Source organism: Schistocerca gregaria, chromosome 8 (genome assembly GCF_023897955.1).
Source record: "Schistocerca gregaria isolate iqSchGreg1 chromosome 8, iqSchGreg1.2, whole genome shotgun sequence".
Lineage (NCBI taxonomy): Eukaryota > Metazoa > Arthropoda > Insecta > Orthoptera > Acrididae > Schistocerca > Schistocerca gregaria.
In genome coordinates this window covers 209,001,837-209,029,747 of record NC_064927.1, presented here as the reverse complement: position 1 = coordinate 209,029,747, position 27,911 = coordinate 209,001,837, and the positions used below count along the sequence as shown (strand labels likewise).

General features: G+C 43.2%; 1 protein-coding gene across 11 annotated transcripts in view; it reads left to right on the top strand.

Moving 5' to 3' along the window:
• LOC126284806 (protein bric-a-brac 2-like) overlaps positions 1–27,911 on the top strand; it is a 437,302-nt gene that overhangs the window by 262,321 nt on the left and 147,070 nt on the right. The window contains exon 2 of one of the 11 annotated variants that reach the window (XM_049983975.1): positions 19,784–20,056. The exons of the other annotated variants lie outside the window; for them this stretch is intronic. Within the exon in view, the coding sequence (XP_049839932.1) occupies positions 19,784–20,056 (273 nt within the window). The remainder of the gene's footprint in view (positions 1–19,783; positions 20,057–27,911) is intronic. 11 annotated transcript variants of the gene reach the window in all.

Genomic DNA, 27,911 nt, shown 5'->3' with positions numbered 1-27,911 from the left:
AAACACAGGCGCGTAAAATAGTGAAAATCTGTTCTAAGCAGTAGTGCTTAATGTTTTTATTAATTATTGAGGATTGTTGGTACAGAGTGCAACGTGGCATAGAGAAAGTTTTCTTTTAATTCTGGGAGCAAGCTCAACGTGCCTAAGTGTAGTGGCACACAGATATCACACAATTAATTGTCGCACAAAAACACGTCACAGTACTCTTTATTATTTACGCAATTACGATTGAAGCTTTCCTAAGGTCAAGCATTAATCATCAGAACCAGAACCTCAAAAATCGAACAATATAAAACATAAACAAGGTCAATAAAAATTAAATAACGTGGCTACGTCACTTGCAGCCGTGTCTTTGTAACATATACCGCACGGATCTTGAGTTTACTCGTGTTTTGCGAGCCATCCGTTACGGGCGGATGTCGAGATGACTTGTTTTTGCTACGCGTTGTCTGTGGATGTCATCTGCTGTAATGTATTTTAACTACTACGTCTACTTAGTGTTTACAGCAGTAATCAATGTATCAAATTTGAGTGACTTCATGGTACTTTTTGGATGTTTTCATTGCATTTTAGTATTTTAAATACTTACTATTTTCGTTTTGAAATTGCTCCTGCTTTTAGAAATGGCCCTATTCAGAAAACGGGAGGAAATGAACGAATCTAAAATACGTAAGATTTTTAAGAGTTATTATTCAGATGTTTTAGTGAGAATGAAGATCCGTATGACTTCGTGAATGAATGTTTTCATGACAGTGACTCTCACATCATTAACACCTGCGAAGAAGCGTAAGGTGACAGTGTGTTCAAATGATTCCGACAATAACGATGAAGGTGATTCCATTATAGTGAATGATTATGTCGCGATTTAAACATGTACGTGCATACCACCGACTACTGATAAAATATACTAAAATGGAATGGCTGTGCGTCTTTCTGAAATCCACATTCCGTACATGAAGCAAGAAGTAACGCTATTGAGCACTTCGAAAATTTAAATATGAAATAAGACATACAGAAGAAACAGTGATGATGCTGGTTATCCCGGAAAATTATATCCCACCACGAACAGAAAGCTAATGGTATACTGTAATAAAAGTCGCTAAATAATTAGCTGCTAAGAAAGATCTGCAAAGTTTGTAAAAGAAGTTGTTTTAATGATTTCCCATGTTATGTTTAGTAATCTCCAATTGTTTTAGATCAGTTTCTTGCCTTTATCTGGTATGTGAAAAACTGCGAGATCATTATTTCCCAACATCGAGTGACCAGTTTTAGGACTACATACAGCTACGTCGACGACCGGAAACTCAAGCTGAAAAGCACCTTGTGTTCTTTGTATCTTAATTTAAAGAACGTACCAGTTTTGCCGATGTAGTTCGCATTGCAGGTGTAACATTCAATGTTTTAGATATCTACCGTCTCGTATCAGTCGACTGTAGTCGACTGTTACATTAAATCGCAGCGTAATGTTGGATTCACTGGCGGCATCGACATAAAAAAAAAATCGAAAATAGCCATTTTCTGAGAAATATTGCGGAAGTGCAGAATTGTAACTCTTAGTATTCCGCGCGACATTTTGCTTTACATTTATGCTCTGCTTCTTGCGTATTTATTTATTCCGTGTTTTCGTGATAACCTTTAGCTCTGCCCAGCTCTTTTAACATGTTTACCACAATCATTCTAGCGGACTTATTTATCGGGCCTTTAATTCCTCCATATGTTAAGACTGCGAAAAGAGAAAGTCTTTTGTTCTCATGTTCTTCAGCACATTCAGTTTTGTGATATAAGCCATTAAATTCAATTACAATTTCTGTAACTTCTTTTTCCCCCTCCATCTATGAAGTTGAATTACTTACAGAACCTCACAGAAAGCTACATTTCGATTTTAACTGATTGTAGAATCTTATTCCTAGATATGCAGACATTTGCCATTCTCAAGAAACCTAACCCAACGCCATGAAACCAACCAAGGAAAACGAATATCGCAGGAAGAAGGGATATTTATGTGGATCAAATGACACGATAGCGTTAAATGTATTGAAATAGTGTATTGCTTAGCGAAAACTGCCATTCAAAACGGCTGATCAAAAACGTCGTCTTACCGACGTACATAAGAATAAGGCGCCAGTGGGAAGATGATACGCCCTTAAGGGAAAGTAATACGATCTAATGCAGCCTAACATTCCCTCGAAGCCTTCTTCCACACGCTTAAGGCAAATAAAAAATTTGAAAATTCCGTAAATTGCATGATATTTAATTATAGGTCATTCCCTAGCCATCTGCACCGAATATACATTTGAGATAATCCTTGTTGTGAATGATAGAATAACAATAGGGGATATCAGTAATATTTTGTTCGAATGTAAACTGTACGCAAACCAGCAACTCTAACACAGCAGTCAGATGTGATCAACCATTATAAACTACTATATGAGCCATGAACGCGTATTGTGGTTATTGTGAGGCTGCAAATACACAGGATAATATACACGGTTCTATTTCAGCCTACTTCATCAGTTGACAAGGAGGTGGATGTTACAAAGACACGGCTTGAAAGGAAGTAACCACATAATTTTTATGTTTGGTATTGGTTGCTTTTAGGTGTTCTTGTACAACTACTCTGATGGTAGGCTTGTGCTTCGAGACGCGTAAATTCCACTGATTTTACACTGTAAATAGGTCGTTCAGCTGACATGTTGTCATTGATAGTTACAGCAACGACCTCATATTCATTATGGATAAAAGAAAATACAAATTTAAAAAAAAGTGGCTGTTCCGATTTCTGTCAAATTATCCTTAATGTGTGTAATAGGTTTTAGGTTTTTAGGAGGGGGGGGGGGGGGGGGGGGGGGAGAATCCGTCACAACCGCCACGACATATATCAGAAATAGCATCAGAGTCTGTCCGAGTTTGTATAGAGTGTATAAGGTACGCGGAAAATATGGAAAAAATAAAGAGGGGAAAAACAGAATACGGTAAACTGGTCACTCTCGACGGTAAATATTGCCCTCGCGCGCTTCAGTATTTGGTTATACGGCGAAAAATCTAATTACGCCCTTCTCTCTCTCTCTCTCAGGTAACATATCCCAGGTTAGAGATAGATTTTTTAAATTTTTTTTAAGCTTCTGTACTTGAGTCACAACTCTCGATCACTTCATTGCGCGGAGTCTGCCTGCCTTCTTTTCTTTCCCAAGCAGCTTGTGCTATCGAAGTAGTATCAACGCGAAGCTGTGCACGCAGTTGCGCAACTTTCTGCCTATTAAATATACGTAAAATCAGAATAATATCTTGTTGTGAAACTGCTACTATACCTCAATCTTCGTGAGAACTGGCAAGTATAGAACAAATTTATACTAATAAAGAATAGTAGACAAAAAATAATATAGTCGGCAGAAATGCAGTGTTTAAGGAAATTGTGAGTTACGTATCCTCAGAGATCGCTATTGCGAGAGAACAGATGCTATGTAAATAAAAAAGAGTGAGGATTCATAAAATGGAAACATCAATAGAATAGGAAAAGATTAGTTAAACAATAAATCAGATATAAACCAATAGGAAATACATGTAGGACAGAACAGGCTGTGTATTATTATTCCGTGAAGTGAAGAATAAGAATAAAAAGTAAAGTAGACCATGTGTTGACTGAGGTAGCGAATACCTTCCATCGACACGTTATTAACACTAGGATATGCCACGGTGACTCGCGATATACACTACTGGCCATTAAAATTGCTGCTCCAAGAAGAAATGCAGATGATAAACGGGTAATCATTGGACAAATATATTATACTAGAACTGACATGTGATTACATTTTCACGCAATTTGGGTGCATAGGCCCTGAGAAATCAGTACCCAGAACAACCACCTCTGTCCGTAATAACGGCCTTGATACGCCTGGGCATTGAGTCAAACAGAGCATGGATGGCGTGTACATGTACAGCTGTCCATGCAGCTTCAACACGATACCACAGTTCATCAAGAGTAGTGACTGGTGTATTGTGACAAGCCAATTGCTCGGCCACCACTGACCAGACGTTTTCAACTGGTGATAGATCTGGAGAATGTGCTGGCGAGGGCAGCAGTCGAACATTTTCTGTATCCAGAAAGGCCCTACAGGACCTGCAACATGCGGTCGTGCATTATCCTGCTGAAATGTAGGGTTTCGCAGGGATCGAATGAGGGGTAGAGCCACGGGTCGTAACACATCTTAAATGTAACGTCCACTGTTCAAAGTGCCGTCAATGCGAACAAGGGGTGACCGAGGTGTAACCAATGGCACCCTATACCATCACGCCGGGTGATACGCCAGTATGTCGATGACGAATACAGGCTTCCAATGTGGGTTCACCGCAATGACGCGAAAAGTGGATGCGACCAACATGATGCTGTAAACAGAACCTCGATTCACCCGAAAAAATGACGTTTTGCCATTCGTGTACACAGGTTCGTCGTTCAGTACACCATCGCAAACGCTCCTGTCTCTGTTGGAGCGTCTAGGGTAACCGCAGCCATGGTCTTTAAGCTGATATTCCATGCTGCTGCAAACGTCGTCGAGCTGTTCGTACAGATGGTTGTTGTCTTGCGAACGTCCTCATCTGTTGATTCAGGGATCGAGACGTGGCTGCACGATCCGTTACAGCCATGCGGATAAGATGCCTGTCATCTCGGCTGCTAGTGATAAGAGGCCGCTGGGATCCTGCACGTCGTTCCGTATTACCCTCCTGAACCCACAGATTCCATATTCTGCTAACAGTCATTGGATCTTGACCAACGCGAGCAGCAATGTCGCGATACGATAAACCGCAATCGCGATAGGCCAAAATCCAAGTCGGAAACGCGATGGTACGCATTTCTCCTCCTTACACGAGGCATCACAACAACGTTTCACCAGGCAACGCCGGTCAACTGCTGTTGGTGAATGAGAAATCGATTGGAAACGTTTCTCATGTCAGCACGTTGTAGGTGTTGCCACCGGCGCCAACCTTGTGTGAATGCTCTGTAAAAGTTAATCATTTGCATATCACAGCATCTTCTTCCTATCTGTTAAATTTCGCGTCTGTAGCACGTCATCTTCGTGGTGTAGCAATTTTAATGGCCAGTAGTGTAGTTGATTGTATCATAGTAGCGTGAGTAATGTGGTGTCGGGAAGGAATACTCAGTTACATTATCACCAACCATGCTTCATTAACACCGTCGGGTGGAAGATGTGCCACAGCAGTGCACGTACGGCAAAACAATAGGACTTCTTCTCTATTCCTGCATTCCTCCGTCAGTCACAATTCTTGTATTTTCTTCTGCAGGCATTGGTTGAAGTGAACATTGCAACCGAAAAGATATGTTTCGGGATCACTGTTTTCGTAGCTTTAGTTGTTGCCGTTCAAAATTTAACACTGTAGTATTCGGTGAACTTCCAAGCAGCTTATTTTCCAATTCAGAAAGAAAATCTTTCATATGTATTTTGACGTTTGAGAGCAAAGCAGGTCAAGCAGAAAATGAGAAATCTATATGTACTTTAAGGAAATTTCTCATAGCCAAGCTCGCGTTCAAAACTGTTTTTGATATATTATGGTTCAAATGGCTGACTTAACATCTGAGGTCATCAGTCCCCTAGAACTTAGAACTGCTTAAGCCTAACTAACCTAAGGACATCACACATATCCATGCCCGAGACAGGATTCGAACCTGTGACCGTAGCAGTCGCCCGGTTCCAGACTGAAGCGCCTAGAACCGCTCGGCCACACATGCTGGCTTTGACATCTTAGACTGACATTTTCAGATCATTAAAAAATTTTGTGGTTGTAAATAATTCCCTATTGTGAGTTCATTACTTCTGCCATGTTAACATTTTAGTGGCGAGTATTAACACATTCCACATTTTTGACAAACCTGTGTAGAATTTGCAGTGTAGTTTCTAATAAAACATTAACATGGCACGAGTAATGAATGCACGGTGGAACATGACGTACAGCCTAAAAAGCTTTTAAATATCTGAAGATACAGTCTTACTTGTCGAAACCAGTCAGTAGAAAATCGTTTCGAATGGGAGCTTCGCTACAAAAAAAATTCTTCAAAAAACAGCGTCTCTTCCACTGCGCTTTCGATGTCACCGTATGTGGTGTACAGTTGTTTGGATTGTTTTGAACAACAGTCAGATGACCGATCCATAAGAGCAATTCCATTTTAACATAGGATTTTCTGCGCTTCTTCGGCACAGAACCCAATCATTCTTTTGTCAGGACTGTATCCATCGTCAGTTAAAAAATACGTTTAATTAATCTCAAAATGCCGTTACCCAGATGAATTTCCAAAGTAGTGCCAGGTTTCTGGGTCGTCCCAGTAGCTTTCCTTCTTGCTTTATGCAATGTGGCCTCGGAGTAACCATAATTTGGCATAGTTGCGACGAAATCTAAACCCTTACCATTCAGATCTGGGAATTCCTCTTTAAAAAGTTGGAAAACACGTATTTCTTTCGTTCCTGTACTCATTTTTAAGGCGTTACGCATTCGTTTCGTAATCTGCACATTTGCTTTGCCAGGTCAGAGTTTTGCTGTTGAGCTATGATTCTACCACTTGCAATTTTTAAACGGGCTCGGCATTTACTCCATTCGGAATCAACGCATAACTAGTTCGCATGCCCATCACTATTTCTGTGCACACGGTAGCAATGACCTTCCTTCACAAGTCAATAGGTTCCCTTTTGTTTCTGTAATTTTTTCCATTACTAGCAATGTATTGAACTCGAATAGCTTAGGCTTACGAAACGAAGACTGTCGGCGAGAGCCTTGCCTCATTGACGGTGACAACACATCCGCCGCTGGTGAATGACTGTTAATTAGCTGTGGGGACGTCACTTCGGAAAACCTTAGTTGGGCGGGGGTCCCACGCTGCATGCGGCAGATAGAAAAGGATCGGAAAAACTGCGGTCGGCATGCCCACATGGCATGGCCCTTCGGTGGTAAATCCAGCCTCTTCTTCAAGCCTTTATCGGGAAGCAGAGCGTAATGCATAATCTTGCCCCCATGTCCCCAAAACGATATCATTTTCATGTGCTGCGGTCCCTTGCGCAGTTGCCTCGGTACTGGGAAATATAGTACACTATTCTGCTGATGCTTATTGCATATACACTACCAACACATCCTAAGACTTCGGTCATCATTGTTTTCCGAAAAGCAGTAGCCTCCAACGTGAATGAGTATCTCAGTGCAAAGTAGGTAGTAACAGTGTTACAGCGCAGTGATATGTTCAGACCATTTTCTCCCTGAGGGTTACAAACGGGACGTGTCACGTGTGCCTCTTAGTTATATTCAGAAACCAAATGCTGTTTGTTCGCAAAGAATATAAAATTGGTATGAAGCTAAAACGCAAAATGTGGTGGTAGGGTACAGCAATGGTGGAGATATAGAGTGCTTATTAATTCCTCAATTACAGAAGCGTTGTTGACGTTTTAATACGAAGTAGACCAGAATATGTTTGTTATAACCTATGTTTATTATTTTGAAACTAGAATATAGAGCGTTATTATTTGCTCTTAAAAGCACATTATCCTTTCACGCTGTTAGGACGAAACTAGACGGAATACAGGAGTTATTGACTAATGTACAAGACAGACACATGAAAAAAAACATCTACGTAACCAGCGAACGCTGCACTGCACTTCTAGTTGGGAAACTCATCATTGTCATCGTGTTCCGGTAAAGACTACTTCCTCCAGCACGAGCAAAGTTCGCTCCTCAGTTTAAAGGCAAAGCTGGAATCTACCTGAAGGACGTGAACGCCACATTGCATTACAAGACACGCTCCTATTAGAAGTGACACGCCGTTGCCTTCCTCCGATCTGCAACTGACTGACCCAGCCAATTACAGGGGGACATCCATCTAACCGTGGCTCCCGAATCACAACTGACGAACTACGTATAAACTGACCAAGTTTAACATAGGACACCAGTCAGCGGTACTCACATGGTTTGATTAGTCGGTTGTTATTATACTTTCATGTAATTCGTTTTGATTGACTCCTTCGTTTTATTGTGGTCTCACTAACATTTGTAACATGAATTACTAACCGTGTGAGAGCAAGTGTAGATTAAGAGCGACACAAAAGACTGCCACAGTGTGGGGAAAAATTTTGTCTCACTGCGACGAATGAAGGCGTCAGCTGGACTTCCTAAGAGTTGGGGTCAACTGTAGTCTCCTCTAATGGCAACACCGTTACGATGACCTCGTTTTTTCCCAATTTTATCATCTTTGGCTTCAGTTACTTTCCAGGTACTGCTCATGCAGCATTTAATGGTTTTTAACACAGCAGCAGACGTTTTCTATACATTGGATGATTAATAATAGTAAGAGAGGTCCTGCCAAAGAGGCAATGCACTATAGAGCGCTAAAATTGGTGAACATGGCAGCAGAACCTTTGTGAGCAGCTGTGAGTGAATCAGAATCCAGTCTGACTGATGGAAATGAGCGTACGGCATTGTGGGCCGAGAGTCCCCCATTGGGGAAGTTCGGCAGCCGAGGGCAAGTACTTGTTGCATTCGACGCCACAATGGGCGACTTGCGCGTCGGAGATGGGGATGAAATGATAACACAACACCCAGCTTCTGAGCGGAGAAAATCTCCTGCCCCAACCGGGAATCGAACCCGGGCCCCTTGGCGTGGCATTCCGCCGCGCTGACCACTCTGATGATGACTGGCAGGAAGACCGAAATTATTCAGTTATCGGGAGTCTCGTGTGTCGTGACTTTGAGAGGATTTGTTTGTATTGATTCGTTGGGTATTCGCAGTGCACAGACGAGCGATAAGAATTTCCGCTAGTTCTTTCGAAAAAATTGGAAATTTGTGGTAAGTTCCTATGGGACCAAACTGCTGAGGTCATCGGTCCCTAGGCTTACACATTACTTAATCTAACTTACGCTAAGGACAAAACACACACACACACACACACACACACACACACACACACACACACAATTACTTAATCTAACTTACGCTAAGGACAAAACAAACACACACACACACACACACACACACACACACACACACACACACACACCCGTGGGAGGACTCGAACGTCCGCCGGGGGAGCCGCGCGAACCGTGGCAACGCGCCCGAGACAGCACGGCTACCCCGCGCGGCAGTTCTATGGGTTTCGAAGATTGTAGACCCGGTGTAGGAATGATCCATAACAACAACAAAAAATGGCCCTGAGCACTATGGGACTTAACATCTGTGCTCATCAGTCCCCTAGAACTTAGAACTACTTAAACCTAACTAACCTAAGGACAGCACACACATCCATGCCCGAGGCAGGATTCGAACCTGCGACCGTAGCGGCCACGCGGTTCCAGACTGAAGCGCCTAGAACCGCACGGCCACGATTTTTAACATCCAATCAGCATGATATGGTTCGCTGACAGTATAGCAGTAATCGCCGAAAGTGAAAAGGAATTTGTGGTGCTCAATGGAGTTGAACATTTTGAAGAACTTACCTGGCTGGAAGCTCGAAAACTTTTAGTTCAGTTCGCCCGGGAAGGGGGAGAGGCAGTATCAAACTAATTTCAAATGGCTAAGTCCCATACCTTGTAACTATTATCAAGAGACTTGCCACCCCAGAGTTTATGGTTTTGTGGAACACCAGAGGCGGCTGAGAGACTTTTCGGCTTCCCGTTCAATGGTGGTACTTGTGGCGTTTTCGGAGAATCAGAGTGCTGCAGGGTGATTTACTAGAGTATTCGTAATATTTAGCCTTGTGTCGAGTCACGTTGAAACTGGCGACTCTCAAGTAGAAAAACAAGAGAAAATCTTAAGCAAAGGAGCGTGGTCCTTTGAGTAACGCTTCGTTTACGACCGGGTGGAGGAAATGTTCATTGCAGACAGACCGAAGGACAGTGTGTCATAAGGAGTAAAGCATTACGATCGTAGGGATAGTTACTGCTGTACTTGGAGAAAGTGCAGATACCGGAGGGGGTAGTCAGTAATTCATACCGAAATCTTAACTGTTCAGAGATAAGACTTCAATCTGACACAAGCTGCAAGCTCGTCCGTTGAAGGATAGAACTTTCTTGGGACATCAAGCAAACGCCCTGGCCCTGTTTCTACAGCCTATAGACGCAAGAAATCAATCTCCGACCCGGTAACCAAGTATGAAACTTCCCGGCAGATTAAAACTGCGTGTTGCTTCGCAACTCGAGCCCGGGACGATTGCCGTTCGCGGCCTATATAACTTTCGCAGTAGGAAGATTCATATTGGCGCACACTCTCCGCTGCAGAGCGCAGATTCATTCCGGAAGACCGGCTATACCCATAATTAAAGCGGGAACAATTATCCCAGCCAGCACAGGAGAATCGGATCGAGTGATAGGGATACTGTTACTGTGTCACCGAGGAAGAGAGAAATACGGTGCCTTTTCTGTGTTAGACACAATACGTGCGAAGCAACAGTTGGCGTTGTACGTGTTTTAAATAAGATGTCATCGCGATGGATGTTCGTGTTCAGTAACACATTGCAGTCCAACATTCCGCGATTGGGACTGTGTCGTTGCAGCCTCCGTCGCGTAAGGTTGTAAGCACACATTCAAGCTGCAGCATCGCGGTTTGTATGTTACCTTCTTCCTGGCGCATCAAAGCTGCAGTTGTGCTGTGTACCCTGCTCGTCGCTGGCGCCTGCACCAGGCGAGAATGAGGATAAACCTGCCACGTACAGTACCCCAACAGACGAGCGATAGAAAGTCAAATTCTTTGTATATGTGATTCATATGGTTCAAATAACTCTTAGCACTGTGGGACGTAACATCTGAGGTCATTAGTCCCCTAGAACTTAAAACTACTTAAATCTACTAACTAACCTAAGGACATCACACACATCCATGCCCGAGCCAGGAGTCGAACTTGCGACCGTAGCAGTCGCCCGGTTCCGGACTGAAGCGCGTAGAACCGCTCGGTCACCGCGGCCGGCTGTGATTCATCAAATCAGTGAACTGCAGGTACACAGTAAAAACTCAAATGATGTTTAGTGCAATTTGTAAAAGAATCATATTTCGAACAAACTCCAGTAATATTGTACATATGGGTCCAGGCGAAAATCATATGTTTGGCGAGAAAGGAAACATCTCTCAAGTTTGGGATAGTTTACTATCGGAGAAATGTATGATATAAGAATGTATTGTACAGACTTCATAGTGCCGGCCTCAGTGACCGAGTGGTTCTAGGCGCTATAGTGCGGAACCGCGCGACTGCTACGGTCGCAGGTTCGAATCCTGCCTCGGGCATGGATGTGTGTGATGTCCTTACGTTAGGTTTAAGTAGTTCTATGTTCTAGGGGACTGATGACCTCAGATGTTAAGTCCCATAGTGCCCAGAGCCATTTGAACCATTTTTAGACTTCATACTAACCAAAAGCCACAGTCAGGAGATACAATTGGCCTGTGTTCTGTTTTCCTTTCTGCGTACCCAGTACAGTCTACACGCAGTCTCGTAAACTCAGATGTTATTTCCACTAGGCTATCTGTGGTATCGTAAGGGAAGGAGCTGTTCTTAAAAACTTCGTGAAAACATTGATCACAATATATTTTCGGAGCTCTTAATGATTTTCCACGTCTGTGCAGATTATGGGATTCTCTCTTTCGCGCAACATATACGAACAAAGTGGGGCAAGACAGATAGCACGTACAGAGAAAGCAGTTGAATTGAAGGTTATCTGCCAATGTCGGCTTGACTTATCACTGTTATTAGCTTAAGAGTTTGTGCTTCAGCGCGCCTCAATGTAGCATTGGAGCTAGAGTAACAACAAAATATCCGATTGATGATAATTATGATAATTACATTAGTTTCAGGGCGCTTCAAGGCAGCGCCCTTGCAGAACATGTAGTAAATGCTGAGTGACGATAAAATTGTTCCTTGTAAACAATCTTCTCGACCTTGGACACACAGAATTGGGCGGTCTGGCAATGACAGTTCTGGCAATGACAGTTCTGGCAATGACAGTTCTGGCAATGACAGTTCTGGCAATGACAGTTCTGGCAATGACAGTTCTGGCAATGACAGTTCTGGCAATGACAGTTCTGGCAATGACAGTTCTGGCAATGACAGTTCTGGCAATGACAGTTCTGGCAATGACAGTTCTGGCAATGACAGTTCTGGCAATGACAGTTCTGGCAATGACAGTTCTGGCAATGACAGTTCTGGCAATGACAGTTCTGGCAATGACAGTTCTGGCAATGACAGTTCTGGCAATGACAGTTCTGGCAATGACAGTTCTGGCAATGACAGTTCTGGCAATGACAGTTCTGGCAATGACAGTTCTGGCAATGACAGTTCTGGCAATGACAGTTCTGGCAATGACAGTTCTGGCAATGACAGTTCTGGCAGTGGTTGCTTATAAATAGATTCCAGTGGTTGATAACGCATATACGCACACGCATGTTCGTGTTTTTCCTTGCGATTAATTGAAACTATAGTATGGGCATAACGTAATAGAACTAAATAAAACGAGAATTAACTGAAAGACGTGCTAAAAGTTCCCTCGACTAATGACTAATAAAAGTAGGAAAAGAGTCAGGCTCTGAAGGACAGGTAAATGTTGGATAATAGTTAAATACGTTCTGTATGTCAATTGTTTAAATAAAAACCAGTCTCAGTTGAGAAACATAAAAAATCGACCCACAGTACGAAGTGAATGCACACTGAGGCGATAGACAGGCACTTTTCCTTACACTAAGGTTGAACTTGAGCGACAGTTACAGTAGGAGGTCCAAGTGGTTTGCGGTGACGTCGATTTGAAACTCGTCGTGACTGCGACCTTTTATCATTAACGCGCATTTGTAGTTACAGTCTGATTTAAAGTACTGTAGTTCGCATTTGACAGCTACCGGACTCCACTCCTGACTCCGTCAGTACATGGGGCGTGGCATTGACTGCCCCACAATGTTTTCACTTAACTCTGCGCGAGCGGTTCTAGGCGCTACAGTTTGGAACCGCGCGACCGCTACGGTCGCAGGTTCGAATCCTGCCTCGGGCATGGATGGGTGTGATGTCCTTAGGTTTAAGTAGTTCTATGTTCCAGGGGACTGATGACCTCAGATGTTTAGTCCCATAGTGCTCAGAGCCATTTGAACCATTTGCTCTGCGCAAAACTTTGAGCGGCCATTCGTGTGACGTTCCGTTTCACGTGCCCTGCGATGTGCGATGAAAGTTGACAAAACAGGAGAATAAGGGAGGTTTTACATTTTGTTCGTTACGAATTAAGTATTGATGAAAAACAGGCTGTTGTTCGAAGGTTGTAGCTACATAAATTATCTGATCAAAAGTACCGGTCACCCCTGTATAATCCGGAGTTAAGCACTTGATGCCACGAGGGGCGGACTGCCAGTATAAGAGTAGGCAGGGAGTATCGCGTTGTCAATAGAGAAGCAGGGTCAGCAGAGTAGGTCGATCAGGTGGGCTCAGTGTTTATACTAGTCTTTGACCATCACCTGAGTAACTATCGCTGACGTTTCAATCCTCTTAAAGCTGTCCGAGTCGGCTGTTGATGTCATTGTGAAGTGGAACACGAAGGAACAACCACAGCAAAACCAATACTACGAAGACATATACAGGGTGATTATAATTAAACTTCCAAAACGTAGTAGAAATAACACCACTGGTCAGAATGTCAAATTGCAAAGGAATATTATTGGAGAAGGGGGTAACTTATGGCAGAAGAAAAAAAGTGTGAAAATTGATCAGTAGATGGCGCTGTATGTGTCAGAAGATGTAACTGAAAACACCTGTCACGCGCAGGACCCATTGAAGTTAGTATAAACACGCCGCGTCTGCGACGTTCGCCATGTCTGTCTCAATGCAGGATCGCGCTCTGCTTGTAAAGCTGTATTACAAGAATGATGACTGTGCACACGTTGCTCTGCAGAAGTTCCGGACACTGACGGGTTTGGAAATTCGAAAAGACTGGTTCTTTCGGTGTGCATCCTGGTATAGGGAGGCAACGAATTGATTCGACGTCAATGGAAGCAGTGGCCACAACAATCCAGGAGGAGCCGAGTGGTGATGTGCAAACGTGTAGAGCAGGGAGAATTGCCCGAACATTGGACATAACCGTGAGCACGGTGGGTGAAATCCTACGAAACATCCTTCTTTGTATCTATTCAAAATTACCCATGTGCACGAGTTGCTTCTTGTTGACCTGCCAACAAGAGAGACCTTTGCTTTAGAATTCCTTGCTCGTGTGGAAGTGGATAATGATTGGTCGTGGAAGATTTTGTGGACAGACAAAGCGCACTTCCATCTGACAGGATACGTCATTACACAGAATTGTCGAATATGGGCAACGGAAAATCCACACGCAAGTCAACCAATACCACTTCAACCTGAAAAGGCCACTGTGTGATGCGGTTTTATGACATCATTTATCATAGGGCCATATTTTTTCGAAGAGACGGATGCTTCCGGTCCTGTTACCTGTACCGTCACTGGTAAAAGCGCTATGAGTGTGATTTGCGCAACCACATCATTCCAGCTCTCCAACAGCGTGACTGTGTGGATGGGATCATTTTTATGTAATATGGCGCACCTCCGCACATTGCAAATCCAGTTAAGCAGCTGCTGAAGCGCCATTTCGGAAATGCTAGAATTACCAGCCGCCATTTCCCTACAGCCTGGCCATCCCGATCACCTGATCTTAATCCCTGTGACTCCTGGCTGTGGAGCTATCTGAAAGATTGTGTTCAGAGTTCTGATTGTAAACTTGGCTCCATTGAGGGCACGCATTGCGGAACACATTCTGAACGTGACCCCGGAAACACTTCGATCAGTTGTATGAAGCTGGTATCCGTACAGATACCATTGGCGACCTTTCAGGGCACACATTTTTCGTCTGTCCCCGTTGATATTTATCAACGCCTGGATTTCATTATAATTTCATTGGATCAGTTGTGGAACATGTTGTTTCTCGATTTCAACTTGTCGCAAAAAACGGTGGACAGCATGTTGGAACATGTTTTGCGCCGTCACACGGAAATTAATAATCCGATTGATTTTGATTGATGTTTATATGCGGTTTTTGCAGTCAGGACAATTAAAAACCGATGTGATTGATGATTTTTATGCGCTTTTTGGCCAGAGGACAATTAAAAATCGATTTTTCTCATCCCATGTATTGTAATATGACCTTGCCGTGGTGGGTAGGCGTACGTAATTAACAGTATCAGACGTGTACACTTTGCACACTGCTTAGTACAGTTTGTTTAAATCAAACGTACACCTTAGGCATTGTTATGATTCATTTGTCATTTGTAGTTGACCACTATTAAATTATAATGCTTACAGCGTCATTTATTGTTACATTTTGTAACTTTATTTTTCTTCTGCCATACATTTTCCCCTTCTCCGATAATGTTCCGTTGCAGTTTGACGTCATTCTGTCCTGTTGTATTATTTCCTCAGCGGTTTGAAATTTTAATTATAATCAGCCTGTACTTGCGGTTAGGCACTGTCGAACATAGCGGAGGGGGGTTGTAAAAACAAAAACAAAAAAAGGGGGAATGAATCAATTGCGAGTTCGAAAGTGGTACCAGCAGTCGGGCTAGCATAACGACTGTGTGCAGTGACTGGAAAAGAATGGGGTGCAGTGGTGGAGCAGCTTCTCATAAACCACACATTTCTCTAGTCAGTTTTAAAAGGCACTGGACATTGGATGACTGGAAACGATTGGTGTGGAGTAATGAATTAGGATATATCCTGTGGCAATCCGACGGATGAGTTTGGTTTTGGAGAAGGCGTGGAGAAAATTAGCTGCTTTCATGCTTAGTGCCAACATGGAAGTACGGAGGAGGTAGTGTTACGGTATAGTGTTGATTGTCGTAGTTAATGTGTGGTCCCGTTATTTCACTTAAGAAAACGCAATGTGAAGGAGGATAAGAATGTCCTGCAGCATTGTGCAGTGGAAGGAACAGTTCGGAAACGATGACTGTACTCCAAACCGCAAGGTCCTCTATCACTACCTGCTCTGATATGAGAGCTACGAGAAGAATGGGCTGCCATCCCACCACAAGACAATCAGACACCCCATTAGAAGTGTCCCCAGCAGAGCTGAAGCCGTCGTAAAGGCAAAGGGTGGACACACGCCATTTTAATGTCCTCTAATGCGTGTCCTGATACTTCCGATCAGATAGCGCGTCAAACAGAATGTGATACGCAACTTACGACATATCCTTTGCCGAGTGAGGTATTTTGGTAATCCATTATAATACATACTGACGGAAAAAAACCGCAACACCAGAAAAATAATATACAGTAACAAAATTCAGGAAATAAATATATCTACGTAACATATGTAAATGATTAACATTGCAAGATGACAGTTAATTTAAGCGACAGATGAACCATTGCAAATGTAAAATGCTGGTACATCAATAACCGCTCGTATCGTAAAGGAAGGAGTTGTTCTTAAAAAACTTGGTGAAAACATTGATCAGAATATATTTCTCGGAGCTCTTAATGATTTTCCGCGCCCGTGTAGAACTTGGGGTTTTCCGCCAGAATGGTGAATGCTACCATGTAAACGTGCATGCATTGTGTTGTGCAGGTGCTGGTTGTCAGTTTGTGGGATGAAGTTCCAAGACTGTTGCAGATGGGCGGTCAATAGAGCAACGGTTATGCTGGTTGTGGATGACGCTGGAGATATCGTCCGATGATGTCCCATGCGTGCACCACTGGACACAGATCTAGTGATCGAGCAGGCTAGGCAACATGTCGGCACCCTGTAGAGAATGCTGGGTTACGGCAGTATGCGCGCATGTGTTATCCTGGTGGAGAACGCGCCCTAGAATGTTGTCCATGAATGTCAGCACAGCAGGTCCCGAATCACTAGTTTGATGTACAAAGTGTGTGGTATAACCATGAAAGTGCTCCTGCTGTCATACGAAGTCGCACCCCAGTCCATAACTCCAGTGTGTGTACCACGCAGACTGGGCGGTTGCGGTGCCTCGAATGGCGCCCTTATAACCAACACATGGTAATCACTACCACTGAGGCAGACCTCCACCAGCAAACCTCTGAGCTCTCGCATGCCATCACTGAATCTGAAATGACTGCGATTTCGTTCAGTGGAATGCATGCTACAGGGCGTACACCGAAGATGGTTTCCTACATCTACATCTACATGACTACTCTGCAATTCACATTTAAGTGCTTGGCAGAGGGTTCATCGAACCACAATCATACTATCTCTCTACTATTCCACTCCCGAACAGCGAGCGGGAAAAACGAACACCTAAACCTTTCTGTTCGAGCTCTGATTTCTCTTATTCTATTTTGATGATCATTCCTACCTATGTAGGTTGGGCTCAACAAAATATTTTCGCATTCGGAAGAGAAAGTTGGTGACTGAAATTTCGTAAAAAGGTCTCGCCGCGACGAAAAACGTCTGTGCTGTAATGACTTCCATCCCAACTCGTGTATCATATCTGCCACACTCTCTCCCCTATAACGTGATAATACAAAACGAGCAGCCCTTTTTTGCACCCTTTCGATGTCCTCCGTCAATCCCACCTGGTAAGGATCCCACACCGCGCAGCAATATTCTAACAGAGGACGAACGAGTGTAGTGTAAGCTGTCTCTTTAGTGGACTTGTTGCATCTTCTAAGTGTCCTGCCAATGAAACGCAACCTTTGGCTCGCCTTCCCGACAATATTATCTATGTGGTCCTTCCAACTGAAGTTGTTCGTAATTTTAACACCCAGGTACTTAGTTGAATTGAAGGCCTTGAGAATTGTACTATTTATCGAGTAATCGAAATCCAACGGATTTCTTTTGGAACTCATGTGGATCATCTCACACTTTTCGTTATTTAGCGTCAACTGCCACCTGACACACCATACAGCAATCTTTTCTAAATCGCTTTGCAGCTGATACTGGTCTTCGGATGACCTTACTAGACGGTAAATTACAGCATCATCTGCGAACAGTCTAAGAGAACTGCTCAGATTGTCACCAGGTCATTTATATAGATCAGGAACAGTAGAGGTCCCAGGACGCTTCCCTGGGGAACACCTGATATCACTTCAGTTTTACTCGGTAATGCCACCGTGCATTGCCGTGACCGCAGCTGCCAGCAGCCGTGTACAGTGGCCATATTGCTGCCAAGCCTTTCTGGAATATCGCGGAATGAACATCCAGCGTCTTCGTCCCTTAAAGGCGTTCTTCACGGACTCAACGTGTCCAGTCTCAAAGGCGAATAAAGCCCACCACCGTTCCTGCGTATGTTTAAAAAACAAACCTGATTTGCGCCCTCGTAGTGGCGCTACTGGCGCTAATGTTATGCGACTGGCTCGAAATGGTAATAGATTTGTTGTTTCAAATGTAGGAACACGCCTACCAAATTTCGTTTGTCACACAACTTCTTCTTGGTGTTGCGATTGTTTCCGTCTATGTAAAATGCATTTCAATGAGTTCTGTAGTTGTCGAGTTACGGCGTCGTAGGATTGAAGCCATTTCCCGGCGTGAAAATGTCGTCAATTAAGAAAAATAACAACGCAAATTGGAACGATAACATGTATAATGTAGTGGGTAGAGCAAACCAGACTGCGATTTATTGGCAGAACACTTTACGGTGCAACAGGTCTACTAAAGACACTGCTTACACCGCGCTTGTCCGCTCTGGAGTATTGCTGTGCTGTGTGGAATCCGCATAAGGTGCGACTGATGGATGACATCGAAAACGTTCAAAGAAGGGCGGCTCGTTTTGTGCTATCGCGAAATAGGGGAGGTAGTGCCACAGATATAATAGGTGGCTTGAAGTGGCAATCTTTAAAACAAAGGCGTTTTCCGTTGCGATGGGATCTTGTCACAATTCACGGCAAATGATGACAGCCGAAACAGTTGCAGGATAAAGATTTATTAAAATTCTTCACCAAGGTTTCGGTATATATAAATATATCTTCATCAGAAGTAAAAATTACATCCTGCAATGGAGATTAATAAAATAATTGTGCCAAAGGCGTCGTCAATAATTAAGACATCTCCATTTGTACAACATGATTATGGGCACAGTCAGTTGCATTGTACAAATGGAGATGATATCTTAATTATTGACAATGTCTTTGGCGCAATTGTTTTATTAATCTCCATTGCAGGATGTAATTTCAGAATTTTTACTTCTGATGAAGGTATATATACCGAAACCTTGGTCCAGAATTTTAATAAATCTTTATCCTGCAACTGTTTTGGCAGTCATCATTTACCGTGAAGAATTTCAACAGTTGCTGTTTCAGCCATGTTTAAAATCTTGATCTTCTCATGAAATTTCAATCAACAGTTTTCTCCTCAGAGTGCGAAAACATTGTGTTGGCACCGACCTACATAGGGAGAAATGATCATCACGATAAACTAAATCAGGGCTCGCACACAAAAAATTAAATGCTCGTTTTTCCCGCGCGCCGTTCTAGAGTGGAACGGTAGAGAGACAGCTTGAAGGTGGTTCATTGAACCCTCTGGCAGGCACTTTATTGTGAATAGCAGAGTAATCACGTAGATGTAGAAACTATGACTTACTTTTTGTTGTAAGAGTTAGAGACACTAGAGCGACGTATATGATACGAGAATGTCAAATATTTATACGATTATTGTGGGGACTGAGACTTGAAACGGGTTTCCTGTCGTCGCGTTGTGCCTGCTGCCTGCATGTGCCTGTAAACTAAAATGAGACTAATCGTTTGGCGACGCAGCACGCACCTTCCCAAGCGACTGCGGCGAGCGCGGGTGTGGGGGGAGCTGTGGGTGAGGGCCGGGGACGGCAGTGTCGCAGCTGCAGGTGGTGCCGTCGAACAAGGGCGGGCGCAAGGTGATCCACGGCGGCTACGTGTACACGCTGCACAAGGCGTGCGGCGGGCGCGTGCGCTGGCGCTGCGTGCGGCGCGCGGCGCAGTGCCGCGGCTCCATCTTCACGACGGAGCAGCTGCTGGACCCGCGGCCCACCGTCGAGCACAACCACCCGCCCGACGCCGACGCCGCCGCCAGCGCGCTGCACGGCCGCGCGCGCCGCCTCGCCCTGCCGCACCTCGTCCACTACGGTACTGCCGCGTCCTCACGCGAGTCACGCCTTACCTGCGACTGCCCACAACGGCGAGGCCAGTAGGGGACGGCGGCGGTGGCGGCTGTTGCGAGCAGCCGCTCTACGGGAAATGCCGACCTCTGGTGTTCTTACTTTTCAATACATTGTGGGAGTGGCAGTGATCACTGTGTTACAAAAAAACAGTCTTTATCACGATTTATTTACTAAGGTGGCCGGTTTCCACCACTGCTGTGGTCCTCTTCAGACCTACAAGTAGTATCAAAGTTTTAAGTAGAGGGCTACATACGTTAAAGAAAATACATAAAAGTTATAAAGCTACAAAACGATGAATTACCATTGAGTACGAACCTCTTTGAGCTGGAGAATCACTACTGTAGAAACCAGTGCATGTCTTACTATATACAGGGTGTTACAAAAAGGTACGCCCAAACTTTCAGGAAACATTCCTCACTCACAAATAAAGAAAAGATGTTATGTGGACATGTGTCTGGAAACGCTTAATTTCCATGTTAGAGCTCATTTTATTTTCGTCGGTATGTACTGTATCTCCTCGATTCACCGCCAGTTGGCCCAATTGAAGGAAGGTAATGTTGACTTCGGTGCTTGTGTTGACATGCGACTCATTGCTCTACAGTACCAGCATCAAGCACATCAGTACGTAGCATCAACAGGGTAGTGTTCATCACGAACGCAGTTTTGCAGTCAGTGTTTACAAATGCGAAGTTGGCAGATGCCAATTTGATGTATGGATTAGCACGGGGCAATAGCCGTGGCGCGGTACGTTTGTGTCGAGACAGATTTCCAGAACGAAGGTGTCCCGACAGGAAGACGTTCGAAGCAATTGATCGGAGTCTTAGGGAGCACGGAACATTCCAGCCTATGACTAGCGACTGGGAATACGTACAACGACGAAGACACCTGCAATGGACGAGGCAATTCTTCGTGCAGTTAACGATAACCGTAAGGTCAGCGTCAGAAGTTGCTGCTGTACAAGGTAGCGTTGACCACGTCACTGTATGGAGAGTGCTACGTGAGAACCAGTTGTTTCCGTGTCACGTACACCATGTGCAGGCACTATCAGCAGCTGATTGGCCTCCACGGGTACACTTCTGTGAATGGTTCATCCAACAATGTGTCAATCCTCATTTCAGTGCAAATGTTCTCTTTACGGATGAGGCTTCATTCCAACGTGATCAAATTGTAAATTTTCACAATCAACATGTGTGGGCTGACGAGAATCCGCACGCAATTGTGCAATGACGTCATCAACACAGATTTTCGGTGAACGTTTGGGCAGACATTGTTGGTGATGTCTTGATTGGGCCCCATGTTCTTCCACCTACACTCAGTGGAGCACGTTATCATGATTTCATACGGGATACTCTACCTGTGCTGCTAGAACATGTGCCTTTAAAAGTACGACACAACACGTGGTTAATGCACGATGGAGCTCCTGCACATTTCAGTCGAAGTGCTCGTACGCTTCTCAACAACAGATTCGGTGACCGATGGGTTGGTGGAGGCGGACCAATTCCATGGCCTCCACGCTCTCCTGACCTCAACTCTCTGGACTTTCATTTATGGGGGCATTTGAAAGCCCTTGTCTACGCAACCCTGGTACCAAATGTAGAGACTCTTCGTGCTCGTATTGTGGACGGCTGTGATACAATACGCCATTCTCCAGGGCTGCATCAGCGCATCAGAGATTCCATGCGACGGAGGGTGGATGCATGTATCCTCGCTAACGGAGGACATTTTGAACATTTCCTGTAACAAATTGTTTGAAGTCACGCTGGTACGTTCTGTTGCTGTGGGTTTCCATTGCATGTTTAATGTGATTTGAAGAGAAGTAATAAAATGAGCTCTAACATGGAAAGTAAGCGTTTCCGGACACATGTCCACATAACATATTTTGTTTCTTTGTGTGTGAGGAATGTTTCCTGAAAGTTTGGCCGTACCTTTTTGAAACACCCTGTATATAATGGACGCTCCGCCCACGTCTGACGGCATGATGTCATTGCAATCCAATGGGTTATAAGTCGAATAACAATGTAAAATTTCTTACAAGGGAACCTCCCCATCGCACCCCCCTCAAATTTAGTTACAAGTTGGCACAGTGGATAGGCTTTGAAAAACTGAACACAGATCAATCGAGAAAAACAGGAAGAAGTTGTATGGAACTATGAAAAAATAAGCAAAATATACAAACTATGTAGTCCATGCACAAGATATGCAACATCAAGGATAGTGTGAGCTCAGGGGCGTTGTGGTCCCGTGGTTAGCATGAGCAGCTGCGGAACTAGAGGTCCTTGGTTAAAGTCTTCCCTCGAGTGAAAAGTTTTTTTTCGCAAAGTTATGATCTGTCCGGTCGTTCATTGACGTCTCTGTTCAAAATGGTTCAAATGACTCTGAGTACTATGGGACTTAACTTCTGAGGTCATCAGTCCCCTAAAACTTAGAACTAACCTAAGGACATCACACACATCCATGCCCGAAGCAGGATTCGAACCTGCGACCGCAGCGGTCTCGCGGTTCCAGTCTGTAGCGCTTAGAACCGCACGGCCAGTCTCTGTTCAGTGTAATAAGTTTAGTGTCTGTGTTTTTCGACCGCACCGCAAAACCGTGCGATTAGTAGACCAAAGGACGCGCCTCTCCAATGGGAACCGGAAACATTTGATCTTGCGGTCATAGATCAACCGATTCCTCTACAGGAAAACATGTCTGATATATTCTATACGACACTGGTGACGGCATGTGCGTCACATGACAGGAATATGTTGTCGACCCACCTGACTTGGACACTTGGGGAATGGGTAAAGGTTTTCTTGTGGATGTGATGATCACTCCCTAAAAAAGTGATGAAAACATGAGAGTTTGTCACATAAAGTGCAACATATGAATGCAACAGTTTCACAGTCGCACAGTTTTCCCTGTGCTCTGTCAAAACATATGTTTTTAACGTTTTCAAATTTTTCCGTGAATAGAGATGTCAATGAACGAACGGACAGATCATAGCTTTGCGAAAATAAAGTAAGCAAACCTTTCACTCGAGGGAAGACTTGAATCAAGGACCTCTATTTCCGCAGCTGCTCACGCTAACCACGGGACCACGGCGCTGAGATCAGATTATCCTTGATATTGCCTATATTGCGCAGAGACTACTCAGTTTGTATATTTTGCTTATTTTTTTCATAGTTCCACACAACTTCTTCCTGTTTTCTCGACTGATCAGTGGTCAGTTTTTCAAGGCCTATCCACTGTGCCAACTTATAACTAAATCTGAGGCCGTGCGATGGGGAGGTTCCCTTGTTAGTTAAAAGAACATTGTCAAGAAATAGAAATAAACACACACTAAACTTAGCTTATTAAACAGCTATTGTCAATTAAGAAGCGTTAAAAATATTTAAATATGTAGGATGTATGGCAGCCTTACAAACAAATAAAAATAATAGTAAAAAAGACTGGCATACAACCTAAGGAATACCAATGTCTTTTAAAAATTGTCACATGTAATTAAAAAATGCAATCTACATACGATCTTCATAGATAATATTTCATAAATATGGACAACTACTTCGTATCGTATTTGTGCAGCATGTAGTATACATATCGGCTAAAGATTATTGCGGCCTATTCATTGAAAATCGTTTCAATAAAGACATGTTGCTGCTCAATAATACATCGTCTCGTCTGACGTGACAGTTTTCGCCATTCCACTTTTTCAACAACTTCGTTAGAAAGAAGCCTGCTGCCACATCTTTGCACTGGCGTTTGTCCTCACCATGGCAACCACTAGTTCGCCCATCGACTTTACAACAACTTCTGTGGAAAGAAACCTGCTGCCTCATCTTTGGAACGGCGCCCAACTTCACCATGGCCACCAGTGGCTCCAAATGGTTCACTAACAGGCCTTGAGAGGGCAACCCATGTACTGCCAAACCCCAGTTCAATTATCCTACATATTTAAATATTTTTAACGCTGCTTAATTGACAATAGCTGTTTAATAAGCTAAGTTTAGTGTGTGTTTATTTTTATTTCTTAACAATTTTCTTTTAACTAAGAAATTTTATATTGCTATTCGACTTATAACTCATTGGTTAGTAATGACATAATACCGTCAAAAGTGGGCGGAGCCTCCATTATACATAGTAAAACGTGAACTGGTTTCTCCAGTAGTGATTCTCCAGCTGAAAGAGGTTCCTACTCAATGGTAATTCATTGTTTTATAGCTTTATAACTTTATGTATTTTCTTTAATGTATGTAACCCTCTAATTAAAGCTTTGTATTCTACTTGTAGGTCTCAAGATGACCACAGCAGTGGTCGAAACCGGTCACCTTAATAAATAAATCGTGAGACTGTATTCGTCCCTTGGTCTTTCTCTACGATTTTTGTTGTCTCCTGGGTACTCGTCGAATATAGGGTGCCTAGGAAACCTGCTTTCTCGGACCGCTAGACGACAGTTCAAACAAATCGTATTAATGAATTTTTGTTACAGTAAGATAAATGACAATACTTTGAGAATTTTCAGTGCATTGTTGCAAACAATGGACGACAGACAGCGCTCTCTTCGCCCCCCTATATGGGCTGCTGCTGTCTCGGTGTCCCCCTAGAGAGGGGTCGGTCAGCGTACCGTTGGCTGACATCTCCACAGCCCCCTCTGCTCTACCGCTCCTCACCCTCTGCCTGCGCTTGACTTTTACACCGGAACACTTTTAATTCCTGCACCCCATACAGTACTAGGTTAGTGATCCCTTGATGTCTCAGAATGTGTCCTGTCAGCATACCCTCCTTTTAGTCAAATTGTGCCACAAATTTCGTGTCACCCCAAACCCATACAGTGCCTCATCACTAGTTACGTGACCTTCCTATCTCATCCTCAGTATTCTTCTGCAGCGTCACATTTCTAAAGCTGCCGTTCTCCTCTTGTATAAACGGTTTATCGGCCATGTTTCACATCCAAACAAATCCTTTCAGAAAACAAATGTGTGACTCAAATGTGCGTTAGTTCTTAAGGAATAAAACTGCTAAGGTAACCGGCCCCTAGACTTACGCACTACTTAAACTAATTTATGCTAGGAACAGGAACACACACACACACACACACACACACACACACACACACACACACACACAAAACACACACACACACACCAAGTGAAGAAAACCTTGGGATAGAAGAAGAAGATAGTTGCAGATGATGATTAAGGAAATGCAGTACTAACTAGTGAGATTGAAGGATCTATGGAGGAGAAGAAAAATGGAAAGGCGTTGGGAATTGATGAGATTCCTGCGGAAATGTTAGTCATTGGAGAAAGAAGGCAAAAGGGAGTCGATTGAATTGTGTGATCAAATCTACAAGACCAAAAAAATGACCAAACGACTTTATAGAAAGTATCTTAATACTTCTAGAAAAGAAAAAGAACAGCAAAAAGTGTGAGGAACATGGAACAGTGAGGCTGATACTGCGTGCAACCAAAGTCTTGCTGAGGACGCTCAACAAGAGTTGAATTGCGTAATAGGAGATGAACAATTTGGTTTCAGGCGAGGAGTGGGAACTACAGATGCCATCGGGTGACTGAGACTGATAAAGGAGACGTACGTGGAGAAGAAGAGGAAGGTGTATGTTATGTTCATTGATCTTGAGAAGGCTTTTGACTGTCAGATGGGACGCTGATGGAAATTCTAAGGAAACATGGAGTGACTGGAGGGATAGATGGTTAATTAGAAATTTGTATTTGAACCTGAGAGCTAAAGAAAGAAAAGGACGTGAGATGAACGAAGAAATAGAATTGGACAGAGGTGTAAGACAAGATTGTTGTGTATCACGAACACTGTTAAATATATATGTGAGGAAATTATTAGTGAAAGTTTTGATGGAAGGAGAGGAGTTTGTATAGGGAGTCGGAGAGTGGGGTGTGTAAGATTTCCAGACGACATGGTTGTGATGGCAGAGAGTGCAAGAGAGATGGAACAAATGTTAGATGATCTAAACACAAAATTAGAAGAATATGGAATGAAGATTAGCAAGAATAAACGAAAAGCATGGTAATTGGAGGAAAGGGGAGAAAATGCCGTATGAAAATTGAGGGAGAAGGAATAGAGCAAGTGAATGACTTCGATTACTTGGGAAGTGTAATAATGGATGATACGTATTGCTCAACAGATATTAGGAAAAGAATTGCAGTGGCAAAAGAAGGATTCAAGAGGAAACAGAAATTACTTTGTGGGCCACTAAACAAAGATCTGAGGGAAAGACTTGCCAAATGTTACATCTGGAGCGTTTCACTATATGGTGCATGGTGCGCAGTCCTGGACATTGAGGAAGGAAGATGAAAGAAGATTGGAGGCACTATGGAGAAGAATGGAAAAAGTGAAATGTGAAGACCGAGTGAGGAATTGAAGTAGTATTAAGATGAGTTGGAGAAGAAACAAACATGCTGACAATTATCAGAAAGAGAAAACGAAACTGGATTGGACATTGTTTGAGGAGGGGCTGTTTATTGAAGGAAGGAATAGAAGGAATAGTGGAGGGAAAAAGGGGAAGAGGAAAAAGAAGATATCAAATACTGGACACTATAAAAGGAGACATATTGAGAAATGAAAAGACTGGCTATGGGCAGACAAAAGTGGAAGGGGCTTAAACCATGGCAAGATCTTCCGTAAGGCAGTATACCATATTACTACTACTACTACTACTACTACTACTAATTCCTAATCTAAAACCCTCGTCATCACCTCAGTTAATTCCATTATCCTAGTTGTGCTTTTGTTGATGTTCGTCTTACAGCCTCCTTTTGAGTATCATCGGTAAACCTCAAAGGTTTTATTTATTCCCCGAGAACTTTAATTCGAACTTCAAAAATTTTTCTTTGCTTCCTTTTACTGGTTGCTCAGTGTACAGATTGAATATCATAAAGACACGCTGCAACCATGTGTCACTCGCTTCTTAATCACTGCTTACTTTTCATGCCCCTCGACACTTATAACTGCTGTCTGGTTTCTCTGCAAGTTGTGAATAACCGTTCGCTCCCTGTATTTTACCCCTGCTACTTTCAGAATGTCGAAGAGAGTGATCCAGTCGACATGGTCAAAAGTCCTCTATGACAAGAGGAGTTCTCCAGTGGTGGGATTGATACTTTGGAGCAGTCTACACGGTGTCGTAGTTTAAGGTCCAAGGAATTGCACTCTGTAACCATTCACTCGGTGAGCCCGTATTTGCGAGTATTCGACGGAAAAAGTTTTGGAATTTCGCTCGGTGCCCAACAGCTCAAAAAATATTGTTAATTTACAGAACGGTTGCATAGCGTCATGGTTGAGGTACTGAAGTGAAGCATGTGTGTTCGAATATTGTCAGTTCCTCAATATTTTTTCATTTTAAATTCTGTGTCAAAATGACTTTGATTACTATTTTTATTCAATTAATTGGTTTACATGCAATTTTTTGTGTTCCATTGTCACGTCATTGTAATCAGTGTATTAAGTTCTTCAGTTTCTATTACGTTTTCTTCCTGTTACTGTTTCTCCACTTGGAATCTTGATGCATGTGATTTTAATAATGTTTAAACATTTGAAAAATGCCTATGTGTCGGTTAAAAAACAAAAGACGGAATAATATATTCACTGTTCAGTGGTGTTAAGAATGTATTTGTCATTACAAAATGTACATCTTTTTGGACGGCAATCGTCATACAGACATTTAAAACGTTAATTCTTATTGCACTAGGGACAAAATAACGTGGATGATGGTCTAAACGAAATCAGCGATTATAAGTAAAACGAAATTCTAGAAAAAAATCTCAGATGATGAAAAGGAAGTTAATTCAGAACAGCAATCAAAATCTTATGAACAA